The sequence below is a fragment of the Lucilia sericata genome, unplaced genomic scaffold, assembly GCF_015586225.1.
Source record: "Lucilia sericata isolate MDLA Ls3-8-SP2 unplaced genomic scaffold, ASM1558622v1 Contig000487F_arrow, whole genome shotgun sequence".
Classification (NCBI taxonomy): domain Eukaryota; kingdom Metazoa; phylum Arthropoda; class Insecta; order Diptera; family Calliphoridae; genus Lucilia; species Lucilia sericata.
Window position 1 is genome coordinate 122,250 of NW_023994501.1, and position 24,887 is coordinate 147,136.

The 24,887-nt window shown below is 31.5% G+C and overlaps 1 protein-coding gene across 1 annotated transcript in view; it reads right to left on the minus strand.

Annotated features, from left to right (window-relative positions):
• Nucleotides 1-24,887, minus strand: part of LOC119605443 (putative uncharacterized protein DDB_G0271606) — a 259,513-nt gene that overhangs the window by 115,656 nt on the left and 118,970 nt on the right. Inside the window, exon 4 of the mRNA XM_037958558.1 lies at nucleotides 1,394-1,801. Within this exon, the coding sequence (XP_037814486.1) occupies nucleotides 1,394-1,801 (408 nt within the window). The remainder of the gene's footprint in view (nucleotides 1-1,393; nucleotides 1,802-24,887) is intronic.

A 24,887-nucleotide genomic window follows, 5' to 3' on the forward strand; every position in this document is an offset into this window, starting at 1 on the left:
GTACCTGGACATTTTGCGGAATAATTTGAACAAAAGCGCTCAAAAACTTAACTTGAGTGGTCGTTATTATTTTCAACAAGATAACGACCCTGTACAATTCTGTACAATACTCCCCATACCTTGAAAACTCCTCCACAGTCACCGGATTTAAATCCCATAGAACATTTGTGGGATATTTTGGATAGGCGAATAAGGAAACACCACATTTCATCTCAGAGTCAGCTAAAGAGTGTTCTTATGGAAGAATGGGAGAAAATAACAGAGGATACTACACGAAAATTAGTTAATTCGATGCCAAATCGTCTTAAGGACGTCATTAAACAAAAAGGATATCAAACCAAGTATTAATTAGTAATAAATTTACAGTTTTATGTTATTAATGCACACAAAACGAATAGTTTTGTCCCACAAATTTGTGTACCACATAATAAAAAAATTATTTAAAAATATTTAGTGTATCTTAATTTTCTAGAATTTTATCTTATATTGAATAAAAGACATTGAAGTCTGCAACACATATTATTTATTTTTTTTTTCTATCAGGTAGAAATTCCAGCTTATAGAAGTTTAAGTATATAGAGAAACGAATACTTATGTCCACCACTGTATACAGTTTTTGAACGTCGTTAATTCCATAACAATAAGAGAGCAAACCAAAAAAAAAAAAATAGTATCGTTAGCTTCCGTATAAAAAGTACTACATATCAATGGAAAAAAAATGAAAAAAAATGGTGCCGTTTAGAGTCGTTAAGAAGTTCTAAAAATTATAATTCTATTTAATTTTTATTAATATTTTTCATAATTAAAGAATTATTTTTAACCATCCATATTTTCAATAAAAAAAAAAAAATTTTCTAATTAATATCAAACATTTTGCTATGTGTATTAAAAGAGAACGTAACATGCATTATACAATTACGCAACAACAAAACAACAAGCATGTTTTCATTTTACTCAAACACAGACACACCAATACTCGCAAGCTTATAGTGTACGTGTGCCAACGAAGCGTCAGCAGAATTTTCTGGCCTATACTAGCATGCATTACAATCCCAATGCTGCCCGTGACTGCTTCAAAGTACACAAAACTCTCAATGAATGAATATTTGGTACTCTAAAAAAGGCGACACTAACGGCCATACCTAAATTAAAGCGTTGTGTTACTTGTAATTTTTGTTTTCAACAAATTTGTATGGAATTCAACGCTTTAATTTAGGTTTGACCGTTAGTTTTGCATTTTGAAAAAATGATGCACATATGTATGTATGTACATACATATCGCTCATTTACTATAAGACTGGCATAATAAAAATAGTAATTAAGCGATATGCAAATATAAAAAAATTAGACTGTATAGTAGAAAATATGAAAATTTTATATATAAATTGTAAACCTCATCTGGTATTTCAGCATTCCTGAGGGCAGCCAATTTCTTCTCCAGGTCTGCTATTGAACTTTGAGTAAGACCACCTTGTCGTTGATTGGAATTATTTGTAGTTGAATCAGCGCTACCTGCAGACATTGATTGCACCGTTTTTTCTAAACTATTCTGTTTTGATAGTTTTTGAGAGACTTGAGTATTTTCTGTTATACCATTTTCCATATTTGCATATTGAGCTTGAATGCTTTCACTGCTTTCTATGTGATTGGTTGTTAAATGTTGTAAATCATTACTAACACTGTTGTCTAACGATGTCCGTCTGGAATTATATGTTGAAGAAGACCTGGTAGAGCTCAAGGTACCAGTCGGTGTGCTTTGACCCAAAGAATGGCATGATGTATTAGCTACTGACTGCTGTTTCTATGTGTGGAAAAAATAATATCAGAAATATCAAATTATTGTCACATAATATTAAAATATTAACAACTATATACTGTAATTTTGTAATACTATTTTAAAATTTTTTAGATATTTTTATTTTTATACCCTTCACCTTCGTGAGAAGGTATAAGTTTATCATTCCGTTTGCAATTTCGACAATATAATTTTCCGACGCTATAAATTATATATATTCTGGATCCTTATAGATAGCGGAGTCGATTAAGCCATGTCCGTTTGTCTGTTGAAATAAATTTTCTGAAGACCCCAGATATCTTCGGGATCCAAATCTTCAATAATTCTGTCAGACATACTTTCGAGATGTACCCTATTTAAATCAGCAAAATCCGTCTATATATAACGGAGATATGAGCAAACAACCGAGACAACCTCTGAAAATTTTATCAAAAAAATAACCTTTCTTTGCATGCGTTGATAAAAAAGCAACAACAACATTGCTTATTGGAAAAAAACGTATGTTCGGCTATGTGTTGGTCATTGCTTTGTATATTTTGTTATTGATTGTTTCGTTTAGCGTTGTTGTTGTTTATTTTGTTTTGTTATTGATAAAGTTGGGATAAATTGAAATTTTATAAAATTAATCTTTTTTATACCCTCCACCACCATCAGTGCTGATAAAGCGTATATATAAGTTTGCCATTCTGTGTATAACACCAAGAAATATTAGCATATATATATTCCGGGTACTTATCGAATTCTGAGTCGATTTAGCTATGTCCGTCTGTATTTCTGTGTAAAACACCCTCATGTAAAAACGATGCTAAATAAATAAATGAAATTCTGCCAAAAGATTCACTATTGTCCTAGGCAGTTTGGTATTGAAAATGAGCAAAATCGGTTTACATTGGTTTACATAGGAAAGAGTTATGAATCAAAATTTAAAAAAAAACTCCGAAAAAAGACATTCTAATACAATTTTCACAAAAACTATACGATATAATTTTGTGAAAATCAGCACACAATTGTTTCTGTATGAAAGCTTGATTGCTGTTAAAAATGGGCGGAATCGGTCCAATTGTTAATAACTTTCGGTAGAATGACAATATCTTTACAAATTTTTACAAGTAAAAGTTTTATGTCAATTGAATTCATGTAGAGGAAAAAATTTTCTGAATCGGTCCATAATTGCCCGTAGCTCCCATACAAGGTCCCCTGCCGAAAATCACTTAAGTGCACATTACACATTACCAAATAATGACATCCGTACAAAATTTTGCACAAATATTGCCTTTATATACAGATATGATACTGCAACATTTTTTCACTATTGGTTAATATTTAATCTTACATCCTATACAAAGTCACCTCCCAAAAATACTTAAACGCACATAATTCATTACTAAATAATGGTATCCATACAAATTTTGGTACAAATATAGAAATGATACTGTAAAATTCCTATACAAAATTTTCCACAAATATTACCTTTGTATACAAAAATGTAAATTTAAAATTGTTTCACGATCGGTCCATATTTGGTCATAGCTCCCGTAGAAGATCTCCTTCAGAAAATCACTTAAACGCACATAACTCATTACCAAATGATGATATCCTTACAAAATTTGGCACAAATATTAATTTAGTTTACAAAAATTTTATTTAAAAAAATTTCACGATCGGCCCATATTTGGTCATAGCTTTTGCATACAAAATGTTGTTGTAAATTTTTTTCACGATCAGTCCATAATATGGGTCCAATCGGTCCCATACAAAGCCTGTTCCGAAAATCACTTTGTAGTGTGCACACCCACTTGTTTATGATCTGGCAACGCCATTAAACTTTAGCATTTGACATCTCACTAATATATTGACATAACTTCAAATCAAACGTATATTTTCACGGCGTCATTAGTTTTTCAGTAAACATAGTAGTTCATGATTGATCAAGTTAGTGTGTGTGTAAACAGAATTGAATAAGGAACAATAAAACTTTAGTTTATATTAAATAAAAAGAACGACTTTTATTCTCACACTAAAGTGGTGACCACCGACTGTTACGATGCAGAACACTAACGAAAGCGCCACAGTAAATACAAACGACAACACAGCAACCTCACAAGTATCCCGAGTGGCAGTGAAACCACCACCTTTTTGGAAACCCGACCCGAAACTATGATTTCTGCAGGTGGAAGCACAGTTCATGCGAGCTGGGATTACAACAGATGACACGAAATATTATACGCTGGTGTCGGAAATTGATTCATCGATATTGAAATGTGTATCTGATATAATAATGTCACCTCCGGCTACTGGAAAGTACGAAATACTCAAAGCAAGACTTATTGACGAGTTTTGTGAATCCGACGACAGCCGTTTTAAACGATTATTCGACAATTTGGCTATAGAAGGGAAAAAACCTTCTGTCTTGCTACGTGAAATCAGGGAATTGTCCGGAAATAAACTTGACGCTGAAATTTTGAAATCTTTATGGCTACGCCAACTGCCAATACAAATTCAGCAAATTTTAGCAACAGTGGAAGGTGACGTCAATACACTGGCGAGAAAAGCCGATTGTATAATGGAGGTACAAGACCAACCGAAAGTTAGCAGCATCGATGAAAGCGGAAATTTACACAAGGCCATAGCTGAATTGACGAAGAAGTTTGATCGCTTAGAAAAGGACAACCGTGGCTACCATATGAATCATCAACGACAACGATCACCTCGACGCGGTAGCTCATCACGCTCACGCAGCATCGATGAAAGCGGAAATTTACACAAGGCCATAGCTGAATTGACGAAGAAGTTTGATCGCTTAGAAAAGGACAACCGTGGCTACCATATGAATCATCAACGACAACGATCACCTCGACGCGGTAGCTCATCACGCTCACGCACGTCTCGTTCACCATCGAACGAAATTTGTTGGTACCATCGATCACCGATCAGCTTGCAGCTTCCGACCACGCCGTTCGGAAAACTTGTAAGCCCTCCGTTTTCGACGGCGAACGAAGAGGGACACAACAACAACACACGCCGTCTATACATTAGGGATAAAAATTCGAAATTGCAGTTTTTAGTCGACACAGGGGCGGAATTGTCTGTAATTCCCAAACCAACGAACATTCAACTACAACCATCTTTGATTAAATTACTTGCAGCAAATAATACGGACATCAACACATATGGCAAAAAACTTCTTTCATTGGACATCGGATTGCGACGTCAGTTTAAATGGCTTTTTACGGTGGCCGACGTGTCCCATCCCATAATCGGTGCAGATTTTTTGCAGAATTTTAACATATTGGTTGACATGAAAGGTAAGTCCCTTGTAGATGCAACGACACAGCTACGCCAAGTGTACCAAATAATCGACAACGATTCATCTGTCGTAACGATACGTAAAACAAGCGGCATCTTCCATGAATTAATGGCTCAATACATCGACCTCACGGACGACTCTCACGCTTTGTCCAAGAAACCGTCGGAAGCCAAACATTACATTCAGACAAGGGGACCTCCGATAGCACAGAAGGTCAGACGATTATCCCCCGAAAAATTGGAGATTGCGAAGAAGGAGTTTGATTATATGTTGGACCGCGGTATTTGCGTACGATCGAAAAGCCAATGGGCTAGTCCCTTAAACTTGGCTAGGAAACCCAACGGGTCATGGCGGCACTGTGGCGACTTCAGACTTTTGAACGCCATTACAATGCACGACAATTATCCAGTTCGACATATACAGGATTTTGCAAGTGAACTTGATGGTAAAACAGTATTTTCGGTAATAGATTGCAAAAAGACATATCACCATATACCCGTAAACCCGGACGACGTCGCGAAGACAGCAGTTATAACGCCTTTCGGTTTGTTCGAATTTAAATATATGGTGTTTGGATTACGGAACGCTGCACAGACGTTCCAACGCTTCATGGACGATACAGTTAAAGGCCTCGACTTTGTTTTCCCGTATTTAGACGACGTGCTCGTGGCATCATCATCAGTGGAGGAACATTTATCCCACTTACGCCAACTTTTTGAAATTTATAGGGAAAAAGCTTTGGTTTTTAATATCGAGAATTTTGCGTCAACATACAACATATAAGTGGCTCGCGGAACATTGTGGCAGATGTCCTCTCGCGGGCAGAGACATTGCGAATACCAGCGACGATCGATTACAAAGTGCTTTTTGAAAAGCAAGCGAAATGTACCGAATTGCAGAATCTCATGCAAACGAGTTCGACATCACTTACCCTGCAGAAGGTTAAGGTTCCATATTGCGACGGCGAAATAATATGCGACACATCAACAGGTCACATCAACAGGTCAAGCACGTCCATATGTTCCAAGTACATTACGACCGCTTATCTTCGAATCATTGCACGGACTATCACATCCCGGGATAAGAGCATCAACAAAGTTAATCGCTAAAAATTTTGTTTGGAACAAAATGAATGCTGAGATAAGAACATTTGTAAAAAATTGTCAACAATGCCAGCGGGAGTTTTTAAAGCAGCTTTGAAATGTCACGATGCTGATACCAATTGGACTGAGGTACTTCCTATAGTGATGCTGGGTCTAAGGACTGCGGTAAAAGAAGACTTAGGCGTATCAGTAGCCGAAATGGTGTATGGACAGGCGATCAGGTTACCCGGCGACTTCTTATTAGACGAATCGAGCCCACATATTAACGAAAACGACTTTCTTACGAAACTTCAACAACAATTTGAAAACCTACGACCCACGTCAACAACTCAGCACGAAAAGAAGTCGGTATACGTTCCAAAGGACCTAAGATTTTGCACTCATGTTTTTCTGAGAGACGACACAGTGCGAACTCCACTGAAAGCACCATATGATGGTCCCTACGCTGTACTGGAGCGTCATCCAAAAACCTATACTATACTCGTCGGAACCAGGTCGAAGAATGTTTCTGTGGACAGATTGAAGCCAGCTTACGTCCCTATGGAGTTATCGGAGCTGGAGAAAATGCAGTACAAACCGCGCAAAGTCAGGTTTTCGGACCAACTTCCATATGCAGCGTACCACCAAGCTGGAAGGGGGATGGTGTAGTGTGCACACCCACTTGTTTATGATCTGGCAACGCCATTAAACATCTCACTAATACATTGACATAAGTTCAAATCAAACGTATATTTTCACGGCGTCATTAGTTTTTCAGTAAACATAGTAGTTCATGATTGAACAAGTTAGTGTGTGTGAAAACAGAATTGAATAAGGAACAATAAAACTTTAGTTTATATTAAATAAAAAGAACGACTTTTATTCTCACACTAAAACTTTAATGCACATCACCTATTATCAAATAGCTACATATATACTTAAATACAAATTTTGACAGAAATATAGCTTTAATTTACAGAAATATTACTGTAAAACACTTTAACCGTATATAATTAATTGTTATTAATAAAAATGTTGCGGATAAACTTGCAATTGTAACAGATTTAAAATATTTAAATTTTTGCTTGTTTTATTAGAAAAGACGAGAAACCCTATTTCCACAAATATTTGATTAACTAAAAGGTTATTAATATAAAAGTAGATGGTGGAGGGTATTTAAGATTCGGCTCAGCCGAATATAGAACTCTAACTTGTTTAAACACGCTACGTTGAAGGGTATATCAGATTCGACAAAGGCGAATGTAGACTTCTTACTTCTTTTAAATTCATATTATTTAACTTTTCAAATTATAAGTCAAGTACCTCAAAAATTATAATAGAATTTAAAGTAAATTTAGTTTAACACATATGCGTAATAGAATAATCACTCTTATTATGTATGTCGAAGTCGAAAAAAATTGATTGGTATTATGTATCAAATTCGACATGAGTAGTTTTTTTTTTTTTTTTGTAGTAAATTATTTTAACAACTTTTGTATAATTTACTTTTTTGAAAATGTTAAGTTTTGCGGAATATTTCTTCTGATGAAAAAAGAGGAAATAGTAAAAATCTTCTCGATATAAAGTGTTTTTATTAGATTTTTGACTTTTATATATTAGCACATTGAATTAATAAGAACCATTAATAGTTTTTTATGACCAGAGATTATTTTAATAGCCTAAATTATTTCCAATATTATTTTTTTTGCGTTTCGAACAAAAGTTCGAATTTTCGAAATTAAATAATGGTTTTAATCCATAGATTATTTTAAAATCTTTAGAACTTAATTTCGGATATTCGAACATAAATTGTAATGCCTTCGTCAGTCCTTTTATACCAAGTTCACACGGAGCAGTTGAATTACTTAATTCGGCCTCTGAATGACAATAGCCAATTAACCCGTTTCTACGACACATTCGTAATTCGTTTTGACTGTTTATCGCCATGTTGTTTTTTTGGAATATTTGTGTGTGTGTATGATACAAAAATACGTTTTTTACATTATTTTAACAGTTTAAGTTGTATATTTTCTATTTATTTGCATTTTTTTGTAATTTTATTTTCTACTTGCCTCCAACCAATGAAAACAAACAGCTGATTATGATAAATACCCGATAAAAATTAGAAATGACACTCATTCATTCGTGATTAGTATGTAATTCGAACTGAATTACGTACAGCTTGTGTAATTCGCAGCTGAAATTTTGTATGGCGAATCATGTCATTCAGTACGTAATTGGGGGGGTTTTAGACTACAGGAACTAGTTTAATAGACTTAAATCATTTTCGAACATAAATTCGAATTTGCGAAGTTTTTTTTATTTGTATACCCTTCACCTTCGTGAGAAGGGTATATATAAGTTTGTCATTCCGTTTGTAATTTCCACAATATAATTTCCCGACCCTTTAAAATATATATATTCTTCGTGAGAAGGGTATATATAAGTTTGTCATTCCGTTTGTAATTTCCACAATATAATTTCCCGACCCTTTAAAATATATATATTCTTGATCCTTATAGATAGCGGAATCGATTAAGAAATGTACGTCTGTCTGTATGTTGAAAAAAATTTTCTGAAGACCCCAGATATCTTTCTTTATATAAGTTTATATTTGTTTGAGAGTGGTAATACAGTGGATAGGTACCACAGTTGCTATTTCTTTCTGCGCTAATACAGTTTGTATTTGTTTGTGTGTATGTTATGTGTGAAATGTGTGCAGAGCAGCTTTGGGCTTTTCCTACCAAATTTGGTAGGATTTTTTTTTCGTTTGGTAGGGTGGTAGCTTAAATCGATTTTTGGTAGGTTTGTCAAAACCCATAAATTTAAAGAATTTTAACAAATAAATTATATAATTAGTAAAAATCACATAATTTAGTATAACGATTTACTCACATTTGTACACTGTTTTAAAATATTTACAATTATATCAATATTATCACATTTTTAGATGAATTGTGAATTGAAATATACAGCTAGAGTCATTAATTTCTTAAAACAAATAATTTATATTGATTTTTATTCATGACAGCTTATCACAAATTTCACAAGTAAATTATGAAAGTTAACGTCATTTTCTGTAGGCGACCTATATGGGGGCTAGTGGGATTTAAGGATACGCAGAAAATGTTTATAACGAAATGTATCTAACTATATACATAAGTACCCTGCAGGAACTGCACTGTACTGACTTACTATTGACACAGTCACCAGTACTAGTGACTTATTATATGACAAATAATAAGTCAGTAGTAGATTGAAAATTGACATTGATAAAAACGATTATGCCGCCGATACATTATTATTATAATCAGCTGCCGCCACTCAACAGAACAAGTGTTCTTGACAATTTTTTTCTCATCAAAGGCAACGTCACATAAAGTCACCAATATAGTCGACAAAACTGGTGACTTGGAGATACTTGTCGACAGGTTTCCTTCAGGGTAGGTTTATATTAGTATTTTATAGGAACATACATATCTGTGTTATTTTGAGGTCATTTTATTGACAGTTAGGGCACCGATATTGACGATACTTAAATCAAAATTTCTTCACAATTGCTGCATAACCATCGTATGAATGATTCGAATGATTTTCCAAGAGTTAAATTTTAGCGAATACTATTTCTTAGAAAACTAAACAAAAATTAAAATGTAAACACTTTTAGCGAATAAAAGTTAAAAGTCCCAGAGCTTTATTTGTGCTATTAAGGTGTTATGAAGTTAAAATGTAGTTACAAATCGATTTTTCATCAAAATATGTAATATCATAATTTTTAATTTTCTTTTCAAATTAACTGGAATTATACCATTTGCATTCGCGTATCCAAAGCACAATAAAAAAGGAACTCAAACAAGTAAGAGTGCTATATTAGGCTGTACCGAATCTTATATACCCACCATCATGTGTCTTAAATTTTAAGTGAATTTCTGAAAATGGACCTACCTATACTGTATAAATCGATGTTTTGCTACCACAATTTAAACATTTATTGAATTTTTCTAAACTGATTTATCATATATAAATAGTAATATAGTTAGGGTGATGGTAGTACTTATTTTATCATATTTAATAATTTGATTTCCTGTAAATTTACTTATGGTCAATTTTGGACAGTTCCTCCTAAGATTTTACAAAGATTTTGGTTTCGGTAAAACTTGTTATGTCGAATATCAATGCTTTCTAAGCCTTATATGAAGGCTTTGATACAATATGGCCCAATGCTCATAATATTTGACAGAAAGAGTTTAGATTCTTTAAAACTAGTTCATGACGAATTTTATCGATATACTAGTATTTTTAAGCCAGTTATGACCGTTAATGTCATTCTATGAGAAAGACCGTTTATAGATGATAAGGTCAATCATGGACCGATCCTCAAAAAACAGTTAGAACAATGTTCCTATAATACTTGTTTATGTCGAATTTCATTGCTTTACTATAATTTTGAAGTTGTTTACATGAGTCGAATTTCGTCGCTGAATTTCGTGGTATCCATAAAACATGTTAATGTCAGTTTCGTTGATATACTGGAATTTTAAAGCAAATTATGAACTTTAAAGTAATTTTCTGAGAGGAATCCCCGAAAACTTGTTTACGTCGAATTTCGTTGCTCTACTATAAATTTGCAGTAAGTTATGAGCGTTATTGTTATTTTACGAGGGGACCTTATATCGAGGGTAGGTCAATTATGAACCGATCTTCATATAATTTGGCTTACTTATTTATGTTTACTTTCGTTGATTTGCTGGGATTTTGGGATAAAAATAAAAGAATAATGTTGTAGTGTGTTTTATTTTAGGTGACGAAATAGTTTAATAAAAAATTCATACTTTATTCATACTTTATACTCTTTCATGTATTAAACTTTTAAATTAAAAATGAAATCAGTTTTGAGTGTATCGTTAGTAAAAATCCCGCTTGTAATTTCTACAATATATGTATCTACATATCGCTACAAGACTGGCATAATCCAAAATTCGGCTTTCTTGAACTAAGGTCTTCAAAACATGCGACATACTAAAATCTTTCATATAGATTTATGAAATTTCAAATATGTCTATTATTTTCGATGTGAAATCGATTTTTTGTAAACGTAAAAACTAAAACCCACGTTTTTGTGAATATTAGACAACTAAAAATTTAATTTCAATCTAGATGAGAAACATATTAACCTCAACTATCTGAATCTGGATTTTTAAAACCCCTTGATTTGTTTAAAAGTTATTAAAAAAATAGTTAAATGTCATTAAATATTCATATCCATTTTTCTTGAAACGACTTTTTGGATTATGCCAATCCTGTAGGGCGATATATTCTGACTCCTTATAGATAGAGTAGTCGGGGGCTTAATGCAGTAACTCAGGATTGAAAAAATTAATTTAATGTTCTGAAAATTTATAAAAGTAAACCGCAAAAAGTAAACCTTATTTAAAATAATTATTTTATGAAAATTTTTTTGTTGGAGGCACATAAAATAAATTTTTATCACGATTCGATATACTGCCATAAATCTTTCAATTGTTTTTTTTTAATCTTAACTGAAGAGTCAGGGTTGGAAGATTTGTATGATGTAAAATTGAAAGAAAAAATTAACGGAGCTAATATTTTAGTTTTTGATGTTATTTTTGTATTTTTTTAAGATAAACTTTGAAAAAAATGGAAAAAAGTAGTGTAGGGAAAAATGTAGGGAAAATAAAAAGTGGGTGTAGGGAAAAAATGGATTTTTTCTCATAAGCGTAGGGATTTCTGAAAAAAATCTCCTGGCATCACTGGGTTATAGTAATATAGTCCTAAATGTTAATAGGTAGACAATTCGTAATTTTTTACTTTGGAATACCTGTATCGGAAATGACAAGAATTGGTATAAACTTCTCAGATTTTAAGTACCATATTTAATAAATCTACAATGAAGATTACATTAAAGTACGAAGAGTTGTGTTCCGTTTTATGGAGTGTATCTTCAAAAGGGCCAGAAAGAATTGAAGACATTTCAAATTATATAAAAACTACATATAGTAGAAAAGTAGACAAAACAGGCATATCAAAAATTGAAAACTTTTTGATGTAAAAAGTAAGTCTGTGGATTCCTCCTAATGCATCACCAAAACGACTTAAGCGAATTGTGGAAAGTATACCAACTCCAACATCACAATCAAATTTTACTGAAGAGGAAGCAATAGCGCTTATGTTGGAACTGGGTCTCAGTCGAAATAAATACCAAATATTAAGGAAAGCTCTGCATGAAAAAGGACACAATATATTACCATCATACAAGGCAATCCAGGAAAAAAAAAACTATCCTACCATCACCTATTGCTGTTAATGATGTGGAAGGAGTTGTTCGAAGAGTTAACACTATTTTAATGGCACTAAATAGTAAACATAAAATTAATGGAAATCGATTTGGGGAATATACATCTGAAATTTCTAAATTACTTGTATCTCTGTATCCATGGAGGGAACTAACACCAACAGTACATAAAGTATTGTGTCATGGTCAAATAATAATTGAATCGAATATTCTTCCACTTGGAGAGTTAACAGAAGAAGCCCAGGAAGCGAGGAATCGAGATTTTAAGCATGTTCAACTATTCAGCTCAAGAAAATGCTCCAGGCAATCACAGAATGATATGTATACCGATATGACAGATTATTTTATAGAAAATAAGTAGTGTTAGGAATTAACTATATAAGTAGGTTGTAAGAAGTAATTGTATTATGTTTAAGATAAACAGTTCAAATAAAAAAAGCTATTATACTAACTGATGATATTGTATTAAATTGTGTTTTATGTTTCGGTGGGCGGGAAAGGTGGTTTGTGTGGGGTGATTTAGGTGTTGTTGTGCGTGGCTCATAATAAAATTATAATTTTTTTATTGTAAATATATACAATGTTATAGTCTTTAATAAAATAATTAACTAAATAATTTTTAAAAATTGTCCAAATATTTTATTCAACACCAAATGTATGTTCTGTCATACTTAATACTAAAATATGAAAAAGATGAAATTAAAGGACACAGGTTTAAATGAACATATTTTTGAATGTAATTGAGATATTCGCTTGAAATGTTTTTGTAAAGGATCGAGAATTTCCATATCTAACTAAAAATGATATTAAGGGATAAATGTAGACTAAATTGTTGTAGCTATCTGCGACCCTATTAAAATTTTGATATAAATCATAGTTTTAGAAATTTAACAAATATGTAATATATGACAAAATCTTTATTTATGAACAAAACTCAATGAAATCTTCAACGCTTGTTAAATTTGTCATTTCAAATAAGAAAATGCAAAAAAAATTTAAAAGGTCAAGGGGCATCCCGCAATTCCCAAAAATAGGAATCAAAATCCCAAAAATGGGATTTTTTACATTTTTGCCAATAGGGTCCACATTTCTTTCAGGGCAGGTTTCCAAAACTGCTTTCAGTTTTCTGATCCCAGCTTTGGGATTTTAGAACATGTCGCCCAAAGTTGAAGTTTTGATAAAAAATAGGTCATATTCGGAAGGACGCTGTGGCAACATTTTCAAAAAATAGGACAAGTTTTTTACGCCAAAGCGTTTTGCGTAAAGATACCTTTTAGAAAACTATAAAATTGTTATATGTTCTTAAAGAAAATTTTATTTTATTAATAAAAGAGTTAAGACACATTTTTGGCAAAAAAAAACGGCAAAAATCTAAAATTTTTTGAATTTTTAAATTAAAAAACGTGGATCTGTAAATGATATTGATCTGAAATTTTTTGTATATTATTGGAAATTTTGTTGTCTAACTAACAAGAAAAAATTGAGTCCATTTGGTCCAAAATTACGCCCGGTATTCAAAAAAAGGCGGACCAAGGTATGGTAAATTTTGTATCACTAAATTTTTAAATGCCTATAACTCGGATATTATAAGAGATAAGTAATATGTCCAAGCATGTTTTTTCAAGATCTCGTCGAGCGCTTTCAGAAAATATAAAAATCTTTGTGAAAAACAAAAAAATGTCACGAGTTTAAAAATTTTACATGTCGTAGGTACCCTACTTTGAGCCGCCACACCGCCGTCCCTGGGGCATCTGCAGGGTTCATCTTCAAAACTTAAACTCAAATACTTCTTGGCTACGCTCACGCCAAATTTTATCCCGATCGGATCAGCCGTTTAGAAATGCCAGATTTATTTCCAAAAAATTTCCATTCTGCCCCACTGTGTGATAGTCCGCCCATTTTAAAATGTTTACATGGATTGTACAGTTCTTCGTGCAAAATTTGAAGGTTCTAACTCTAATAGTTTTCCAGATAAGCGAATTTTTGTATTTAATTCAAAATTTGAGGACTCTATCTGTTATATTTTCTCAGATATACTGATTTAAGATTTTCTTCATATGGAAGGTGCCACGCCCACTATCGCCATTCCGACCATTTATCCAAAAATATTCTTATGGACGTCAAAGTTTTGCATACAAAATTTGAGGACTGTACCTCTTGCAGTTTCTGAGATATGCGACTTTTAATACTTATTTTGTATGTGGACGTGGCACGTCGCCCAGTTAAAATATTGAAGTAAAAAGTAGCCTATAGTTCCTTTGAGACATACAGGAAGAGACTGTGAAAATTTCAGAAAAATCGGTTCAGCCGTTTGGCTGTCTAAAGTCCAAACAAACATACAAACACACATTCATTCATTTTTATATATATAGATTGTTGTTTTTACTTTGATACAGATATAAAATGTAAAATTATAATAAAATACAGATATTAAATCAATTGAAATTTTCTAAAATTAAATTCTAAAAATAAATAAAAACTGTTTTTTTAAAACATACTTGGTGAAGGGTATATAAGATTCGGCACAGCCGAATATAGAAATCTGACTTGTTTATTATTCAAAGATTATTTTAAAACCATTAAACATGTTTCGAACTTAATTTCGAATTCTCGAACACAATACTATATTGCCACCATAGTAATCAAAACATTTTCGAACATTTGTTCGAATATTTAGATTTTCTTTTTTAGGTTTTTATGATTCAGAGAGTATTTTAAAACCACAAAAAATTTTTCGACCTTAGCTTCGAATATTTGAACATTATATTATATGTTTTTCCGGTGTACTCATAACTTCCAATTTTCACCAAATTTGAGCTACGGGAACTGATGCGAATAGCTTTGAAAGTTTTTGCCACCAGTAAAATACACATCGACACTTTCTGTCGAATTTTCCATTAAAATACGACACACATAATACCATTTTTAGTAATAGATTTTTAAGTTAGTTATATTTCTGAAGAAAATCGACATATGTAAAACTATTTTGAAAATTCGAGAGAAAATCGACGTGACTTCGACATACATAATAAGGGTGAATAATTAATGTTCGTTCAAAATTTCTCCACTTAAAATCTCTCCTAAAAAGAAGAGAGTTGGTAAAACTAATTGGAATTTTGTATTGACCTCTTATGAATATAATACCATTTTTTCGATAATTTAGTGTGACATAAAATAGAGCCAGTTTGAAAAAATATCAAAATTTTACAATTTGTAGACGATTTTCAAATTGAAATCAAATTCATAGTAAGTTTAAGGCTTTTTATTATAATTCTAAAACAATATCATTAAAAGTCTTTGATTTTGAGTCCAAAAAGGGGCAGAGACAAACATTGCAGGAGAGGCCACTGAAAAATTGTAAAAATACTCCATGATCAAGGAAAGAGCTAAGAGAAATTGTTGAAATAATTGGCTGGTTGAAAAAAATGTAGTAAAATATAAGTTTGAACCAGAAAATAGGGAGGGAAAATAAAAACTTGCGCATTTTTGGAGAGAATTGACTAATGCAGAAGATGGATATTTTGTGTTGCAAGCTCAATAACAGAAGCTCTTATATAATTTGAAGAATAAAATTAATGGAAAAATCTTATATTGTTCTAAAAAGGCCCTGATGAAAAAAAAATAAACTTTGCCAAAGAACATTTGAAATATCCCCTTTAGCATATTTTGTGGTCAGATGTAAAAAGTTAATTCATTTGATTGTGATATGATCCGTATTTTTTCCAAAGGGGTGTTATTTTTTCTCGCTATTTTCTAGTTCAACTTATACATACTGCTTTTGTACAATTTACTTGAAGCAGAAAATTATTTCAATAACTTGTCTATAGCCCTTTCTTTGATCATGGAGTGTTTTTATCGTTTCTCTTTGCTTCCGAACCTTTGGGGATTCAAAAATATATTTTTTTAATGAAATTAAAAGCTTTAAACTTATTATTTGGATCGATTTCAATTTAGAAATCGTCTACAAATTGTAAAAATTTGATGTATTTAGAAACTGTACCTCGTTTCTGTAATTTTTTCGAATCGAGAAAAAACTTAAAATATAATAATCTTCCAGTTTTCAACAGTGTGAATCTGATTATTTTTAAGCTTTACTCATTAAAATTTAATAAGAATTTTTTAATTCTCTTATATTCACCCTGTTTTATACAAGATGATTATCAATTTTTCGACAAATTTTCTCGATGCGAGAATTACAGAAACGGGGCACTGGCTTTATTTTATGTCACACCTTTTTATATAGCTTAATTTAAAATTACATTTGTTCAATTCACAATCGATGTTGTAGCGTTGTATGTCAGCAGCTGCTACAATAGTCATAACAATGTTGTTGGTATTTTCTATGCAAAAGCTCTATACAACTCCTACGACAATTTTTCATATGTTTTTCGAATGTTGTAAGAAAGTTTAGTGTTGCCAATTGTTTATTTCAACAAATGAACAAAAAATTCAAACGATTTTAGCATACAAAACGATAAAGTGGTAACACTGAAATCAAAAACAAACAGCTGTTTACCAAAACAAAAAAACTAAAATTTTATTAAAAACTGTTTATTTATTAGTTTAAAATGTGGAATAAAGAAAATAAAAGAATTGAAAATTCAAAGAAATTAATTTGGTTTATTTCGCATGTTTAATTAATTTAATATTTTTTGATTTTTTTATCTTTTGACATTGTTATGTATATTTGTTTTGAATGTTTTTTTTTTTTTTTTCAATTGAGAACATAAACTTATGACTTGCTGCAAAGATCTGTTCACAACAGTGATGCCAGGAGATTTTTTCAGAAATCCCTACGCTTACGAGAAAAATCCCTTTTTTCCCTACACCCACTTTTTATTTTCCCTACATTTTTCCCTACACTACTTTTTTCCACTTTTTTTTCAAAGTTTATCTTAAAAAAATACAAAAATAACATCAAAAACTAAAATATTAGCTCAGTTTTATAATATACATATATGTATGTATTCTTTTTTTTAATTTTTAGGAATGAAATTTCTAGAATTTAAATTTTAATTTTTTTTTTCTTTCAATTTTACATCATACAAATTTTCCAACCCTGACTCTTCAGTAAAGATTAAGAAAAAAAAAAACAATTGAAAGATTTATGGCAGTATATCGAATCGTGATAAAAATTTATTTTATGTGCCTCCAACAAAAAATTTTTCATAAAATAATTATTTTAAATAAGGTCTACTTTTGCGTTTACTTTTTGCGGTTTACTTTTATAAATTTTCAGAATATTAAATTAATTTTTTCAATCCTGAGTTACTGCATTAAGCCCCCGACTACTCTATCTATAAGGAGTCAGAATATATCGCCCTACAGGATTGGCATAATCCAAAAAGTCGTTTCAAGAAAAATGGATATGAATATTTAATGACATTTAACTACTTTTTTAATAACTTTTCAACAAATCAAGGGGTTTTAAAAATCCAGATTCAGATAGTTGAGGTTAATATGTTTCTCATTTAAATTGAAATTAAATTTTTAGTTGTCTAATATTCACAAAAACGTGGGTTTTAGTTTTTACGTTTACAAAAAATCGATTTCACATCGAAAATAATAGACATATTTGAAATTTGATAAATCTATATGAAAGATTTTAGTATGTCGCATGTTTTGAAGACCTCAGTTCAAGAAAGCCGAATTTTGGATTATGCCAGTCTTGTAGCGATATGTAGGTACATATATTGTAGAAATTACAAGCGGAATTTTTACTAACGATACACTCAAAACTGATTTCATTTTTATTTTTAAAGTTTAATACATGAAAGAGTATATTTTTAGTTGTTAAAAACTGTGAAATTGAAAAATCCCTACAATTTGACAATAGTAAGAAATCTTTCCCTTTTTCCCTACACGTGAAATTGAAAAAAATCCCTACAAAAAGGGAAAAATCCCTACACTTGGCATCACTGGTTCACAATCACTGTTACTACACTTTAGTAGGTACAATATACAACTTGATTGTTAATTGAACAATTAAAATTACGAACAGCGGCCCATAAATTATTGAAAAAATTATGGTATTACATTCATAACAATAATTTTGAACGAGCTGGTCGCTTTATTTTATTGAACATCACTGTATATCAAAAATTATCAAAAATTATCACTAGCAGTTTTCACGCTTGATAGTAAACAACAAAAAAATATGGAAGCTAGAATCTTCAAATTTTACAGGAAGAACTTTGACATTCATGTCAACATTTAAAGAAAAATGGCCGGACTTTAAATGGGGTGATTGGCCTCTCCCATATGAATTAAATACAATAAAATATTATTCACATTTTTTATAGCTTACATTAGAATCCTTATTAGCATTCGGAAAAATTGGCGAACTTGCAATAATTTACGTGGTATCTCCCATGTGTAAGTGGGTTTTTTTATTTATATTGCTTTTAGGGTAGCAAAGCACGCTGGGTACAGCTAGTTCTTCATAAATTGAAAATTAATAAAAATAAATTGAAAAAAATACAAAGCATAAATATAACAAGTAAGAGTGTTATATTCGCCCATGCCGAATCTTATTACCCACCATCAAATCATCCTTATTAATAAACTTTAATATTATCGATCTATGTTGAATCATATGTCGATATTAATATGAACATCAGGGAAATATTTGGAAGAGGGCCTTTAACAAGGGCTTAAGCATGGACCGTGCTCTTCCGAATTAAAAATATAAATTTTGTTTGATCAAATATTTGCAAGAGTAGTTATATGGAGCGTAGATTCAATTATGGACCTATCCTCGTCGCTTTATACAATAATTATTTGTATCTAATGTCGCTGTACTCGTATCTTTAATTCTGTCATGAGGTTTAAAGTAATTTTCTGAAGGAAACCGATAATGGATGTTTGATTAGTTTATTAGATTATCGACTGATCCTTATTAAATTCAGTTAAAAAATTTTAGTTCCCATAAAACTACCGTAATTTGGAAGAAATTTTGAGCCATACATGAGCGTTAAAGTGATTTTTTGGAGTGAATCTTGTTTAATGAGCGTTAAAGACGCCCTTATACGCCAACCTCCGTATAAGTCAATTATGGATCGATACTTCGAAAATTTAGAACGATGTTTGTTCATACACATATTGTTTATGTGAAATTTCACCGCTGTAATCGTATTTGAGCGTTACAGTCACTATCTGATGGAGACCTTATATGGAGGGTGGGGTCAGTTATAGACCGTTCCCCATAAAATTTGATAAAGAGTTTTTGGCTAGCACAAAACTTGTTTATGTAGAATTTCACTGCTGTAATCGCATTTTTGAGTCAGTAATAAGTTTTAAAGTCATTTTCTGAAGGGGATTTTATATGGGAGGTAGGGTCAATTATGGGACTATCCTTATAAAATTTTACAATGAGATTTAGGTTCGCATAAAACATGTTTGTGCCGAATGCCAGTTATGAGCGATAAAGTCATCTTCTGAAGGGGGCCTAATATGGGGCCAAACAAACTGCATCAACTAGAAGTATCTATGCTATATTTCAGATCGCTAGCTACTTCCATTTGGACTCTATCGTGTTTTTAAAGGAAAGATAGACAGACGGACGGACATGGCTGGATCGTCTTAGAATCTAATAAGGGCCCAGAATATACATATATACTTTTATGGGTCTTAGTCGAATATTTCAATGTGTTACAAACGGAATGACAAAAACAATATACCCCCACTTTGTTTGATGGTGGGTATAAAAAAAGTGAAAATAATACGTGACCAAATCAAGCTGTTCTTGGAATGCCCTAAACAGAAAGAAAAACGCCGGACTAAAATCAACTTTTCTATTTTCAATTTTAGCCACAAAACAGGCTTGAAAATTTAAGCACGTTTCTATTGCCGTTGACTTAAAATAAGCCAAAATCGGAATTGATTTAAAAAACAAAACTTTATATTATTAAATAAACTACAAAATGATCAAATTCATTAAAAAAATTGATTTCAATACAAATTAGGATTAAATAAAAATTAACAAGTATTGTTGAATTAATCCAATAAATTGTCAACTCAATACCTGAAATAATCACTCAGCTGCTTTCAAAATTATTTCATGCTACTTGTTACCGGTTTTTTATATAATTGAACTTGCTGGTTATTTTCAAGGGATGAAATACGATAAATATTAGTCTCTTTTGTGTGGTCGTTGAAGTAATGCCCAACTAGCTTTTTTTGAAATTTTTGACCACATTCGAGTCATTTATGACTCTTCTGCACGATTAATATGATCATATATACGTTCATTTTCTGATCATAAATGATACACTCGTCGGGAGAAAATGGTTCCGCGACTCTTCTAAACGAGTCTTTTATGAGCCCCACTTTTTATTATTTTTTTTTTGTCATTAATGAGCCGACTTACTGGTCGTTTTAGAGTCATTTTTCGAATCATATTACAGCCATTTTTGAGTCTTTTCTGAGTAATTTTTATGTTTGTTACAAATACAATACAACAGAAAACAGTTTTTGATCTTCCTACTGCGCGAAATGTAAATACAAAATAAATTTATAAACAGTAATATTTCGAAAACCTGGAAAACCTATTTGTGATTGCTGTACATTTTGTTATTGTTTTTCAAATAAATCAGATTTTAAACATTAATTGGAATTATTTAGACTTAACTTAGTGATTAGTCACCCAACTATCTTCCGTAGAAGATCATTAAACATATAAAATTATTATAATTAAAGCATAATATAATTTCTAATTCCTTGACAGAAAATCTACTTTATAAATATTACACAAATTGAAATACTTATACATTTAATTTTGTAAACGAAATGAGAATTATATCAACTCATTTTAGGCCACACCAAATATTTTGCCAACTCTTCTAAAAGAGTCTTTTCTGAGCCCCTTTTCAAATGAGTTTCGACTCATTTTTAAATCGAAATTTTGGAGTCACTTTTAAGTGTTGCTGTTCCATTGCAAACAAAAACAATTACAACAATTACATAATAAACAATTTTAGATCTTCAAACTGCTTTAAATATGATCACAAAATAAGTTTTTAAAACCATCATATTTTAAACACCAGGATAATTAATTTATGATTGCTATACATTTTGTTATTGTTTTTCAAATAATCAGTTTTTAATCATATATCGGGGTCATTTTCGAATCATTTTTTAAGCGCTCAACTTATTAATCATCAAAAGGAGTCAAAAATGACTCAGTTTACTGATTAATCATCCAACAAACTTCCAAATGCTAGCTGGGTGCTTTGTAAAATAAATGTGCGTCGCGTGTATTATTTTAGTTATTATGTGTTTTTATTAAAAAAGCAAGTAGGAAGTCTATATTCGCCTTTGCAGAATCTTATATACCCTTCTTATAAAAATATTTATAAAATTTAAATTTAATTAATTTTCCCGACACTACCCAGCAAAAAGTTACATGACAAAGATGTTGTTTAATCAGAGGTGCAAGTGATGATGAAGTGGTTCGATTTAGTTGGAGATCATGTGTTTATGCGAGAATTTCGAATAATCGAACCAATGCAAATTCGATGATTCGAAAATGATGTTTTATTGGTTCAAGCTATTTGTTTTGTATGTATTTTTGGAAGATATTTTAAATATTTTTAAGGAGAATATTGTAATAAATATGGGAAAATGTATAAAATAATATTAATAATCAAAAATATTTCTAATAACACATAAATTTCGTTGGATTAAATTAACAATCTCAATTAATTTTTGAAGTTCTAAAGGAATTTTTTAACTGGGGAATAGGTTGAATTTAGGAAGGCATTTATAATGAGTTGTATTAGCACTGTTAATAAAGAAGTCATGATACTTACATTCACTTTGCACTACTGCAAAATTTTTTTGCTGGGTATCAGTACTTCAGCAATAGGAAAACAAAAGAAATAACATTAACGCAAACGAAATAAAACACACACCAGAAATACAAGCCGATGGGGAATGATCGGCGGCGGCGGCGGCGGCGCAACCATTTTAGATCGGCGGCGGCGGCTTATTACAGAAAATATCGGCGGCGGCTAAATTGTCGGCTCAATTTAACTTTTTCTTTAGAAATTGACCTTATAAGGTTTATTATATTGAAAAGTCTTTGTATAATAGTCTGTTACATAGAAACCTGTCTCTATATAAGTTTTTTTCTGCAGAAAATGAACATTTATAGTAGTTTTCACTATTTTAATATTAGCACAATATTGTGTGGCAACTCTTTTCAATTTGCCATAAGAATTTAAAATAGTGGCAACTCCGTTCAATCTGGTGAAATTATGTTCTCAAATACATGTGTGATTCTAATCTTTATCAGCGGCTACGTTTAAGCCGGCTTAGCTTTTGAGCCGAAAGAAGTAAACACATAGAAAAAAAGTGAAACAGCTGTTTCCATCTTACTTTTTATTGCTTTGTACCAATCGTGTAAACACAAAAAATATAAATCATACGACTTTTATTCTCTTTTTTGTCATACGGATGGAATTTCATTTTACTTTTTCATTAGACTTGTCGTACGTAAAGTGTGATCGTCTGAAGGGCCCTTAACAGACATCCAAACTTACAAAAAAAAAACAAGTTAGAGTGCTATATTCGGCTCTGCCGAATCTTAAATACCCTCCACCTTAAACTGGTTTCATAAATTATCAAATTTTATGGATTGATTCAAATTTACCTTAATATTTGAGGCTTACATTCATTACGCCTTACAATATGCAATTAAAAACAAAACTACCACTTAACAGACTGTTACAGAGCGTACTAAATTTAACCTATGTTCTGTATTTAAAATAATTATAAAACTTATTAATTAGTTATAAAACTTATATAATTTTGTACGGGAGGTACAATAGATTTTCAACGTTGGTGATCCTATGAAAAAAATAAAAAAATAGCTTTTAAATTTTTATTGTTGAACCGAATTTCGACACTGACAAAAAAGGACAAATCGACCAGAAATCGAACCTACAATGCTCAGTTTGTTAATTCTCCGTTCTAAAAAAATGCCATGTTATTTTCTGTTTGTACAAAAAATTGCTGCTGAATAACTTTTATCAACACTGATGTTGCTGAATAGCATAAGAAATTAACAGTTACACTTTCTCAATGTGCACATTTTATTTGATCTTGGGTTAACAACAATTTTTTACACAAACAGGAAAGAGAATTTCTATGTGAACATTAGTGTAGTGGGAATGGCGTAAAACTAGCAACTGGGAGATTTTAAGTTCGAATCCTATTCGTTTTGGACAGTTTATATTTAATTTTTTGCCACCTATGGGTGGTACAAGAAATTGTGGAATGATTTCGATTTTCAACTCAGTGGATTCCCAAACTATATGTATGACAAAATTCAAAAATAAATATTTGTGCCAAATTTTTTATGGATATCATAATTTGGTTATTAGTAATATGCGTTTAATTTATTCTCGAAAGGGGACCTTAAATGGGAGTTATGACACTACCCAGCAAAAAGTTACATGACAAAGATGTTGTTTAATCAGAGGTGCAAGTGATGATGAAGTGGTTCGATTTAGTTGGAGATCATGTGTTTATGCGAGAATTTCGAATAATCGAACCAATGCAAATTCGATGATTCGAAAATTATGGATCGACCGTAAAAAAAATTCTGTAGATAAAAGCAATATTTGTTCCAAATTTTGTATGGATATCTTTATTTCGTAATGAGTTTTATGCGCTTAAGTGATTCTAGAAAGGAGACCTTGTATGGGAGCTACGACCAATTACGGACCGATCGTAAACAAATTTTACAGTATCATTTCTGTATATAAAAGCAATGTTTGTGCTAAATTTTGTATGGATATCTTTATTTGGTAATGAGAAATATGCGTTTAAGTGATTTTGAGAAGGAGACCTTGTATGGGAGCTATGACCAATTGTGGACCGATCGTGAAAATATGTACAGTAATATTTCTGTAGATAAAAGCAATATTTGTGCAAAAGTTTGTATGAATATCGTTATTTGGTAATGAGTTATGTGCGTTTAAGAGTTTTTCGGAAGGTAAGCTTATATGGGAGCTATGACCAATTATGGACCGATTCAGAAAATTGTTTCTTTATATAAATTCTATTGGCATAGAAGTTATTAACAATAAATTCATTTCGAGGAATATGTACATTTGTATGGGAGGAATGCGTAATTGTGAACCGATTTTTCCGATTTTTAACAATGTTGATCCTGGCAACAAGAGTTACATCTCTGACAAAATTCATTAATTTATCTGCAGTAGTTTTTGTAAAAATACAAATAAATATGTGAAAAAGCAAAATTTTTTTGAGGTTGTCTCAAATTTTTACTCATAACTCTGAACTTATTTCACCGATCTTGCTGATTTTCAATGCTTCGTTTTAACGTGAGTTTTATACAGACACACAGACGGACATATCTAAATC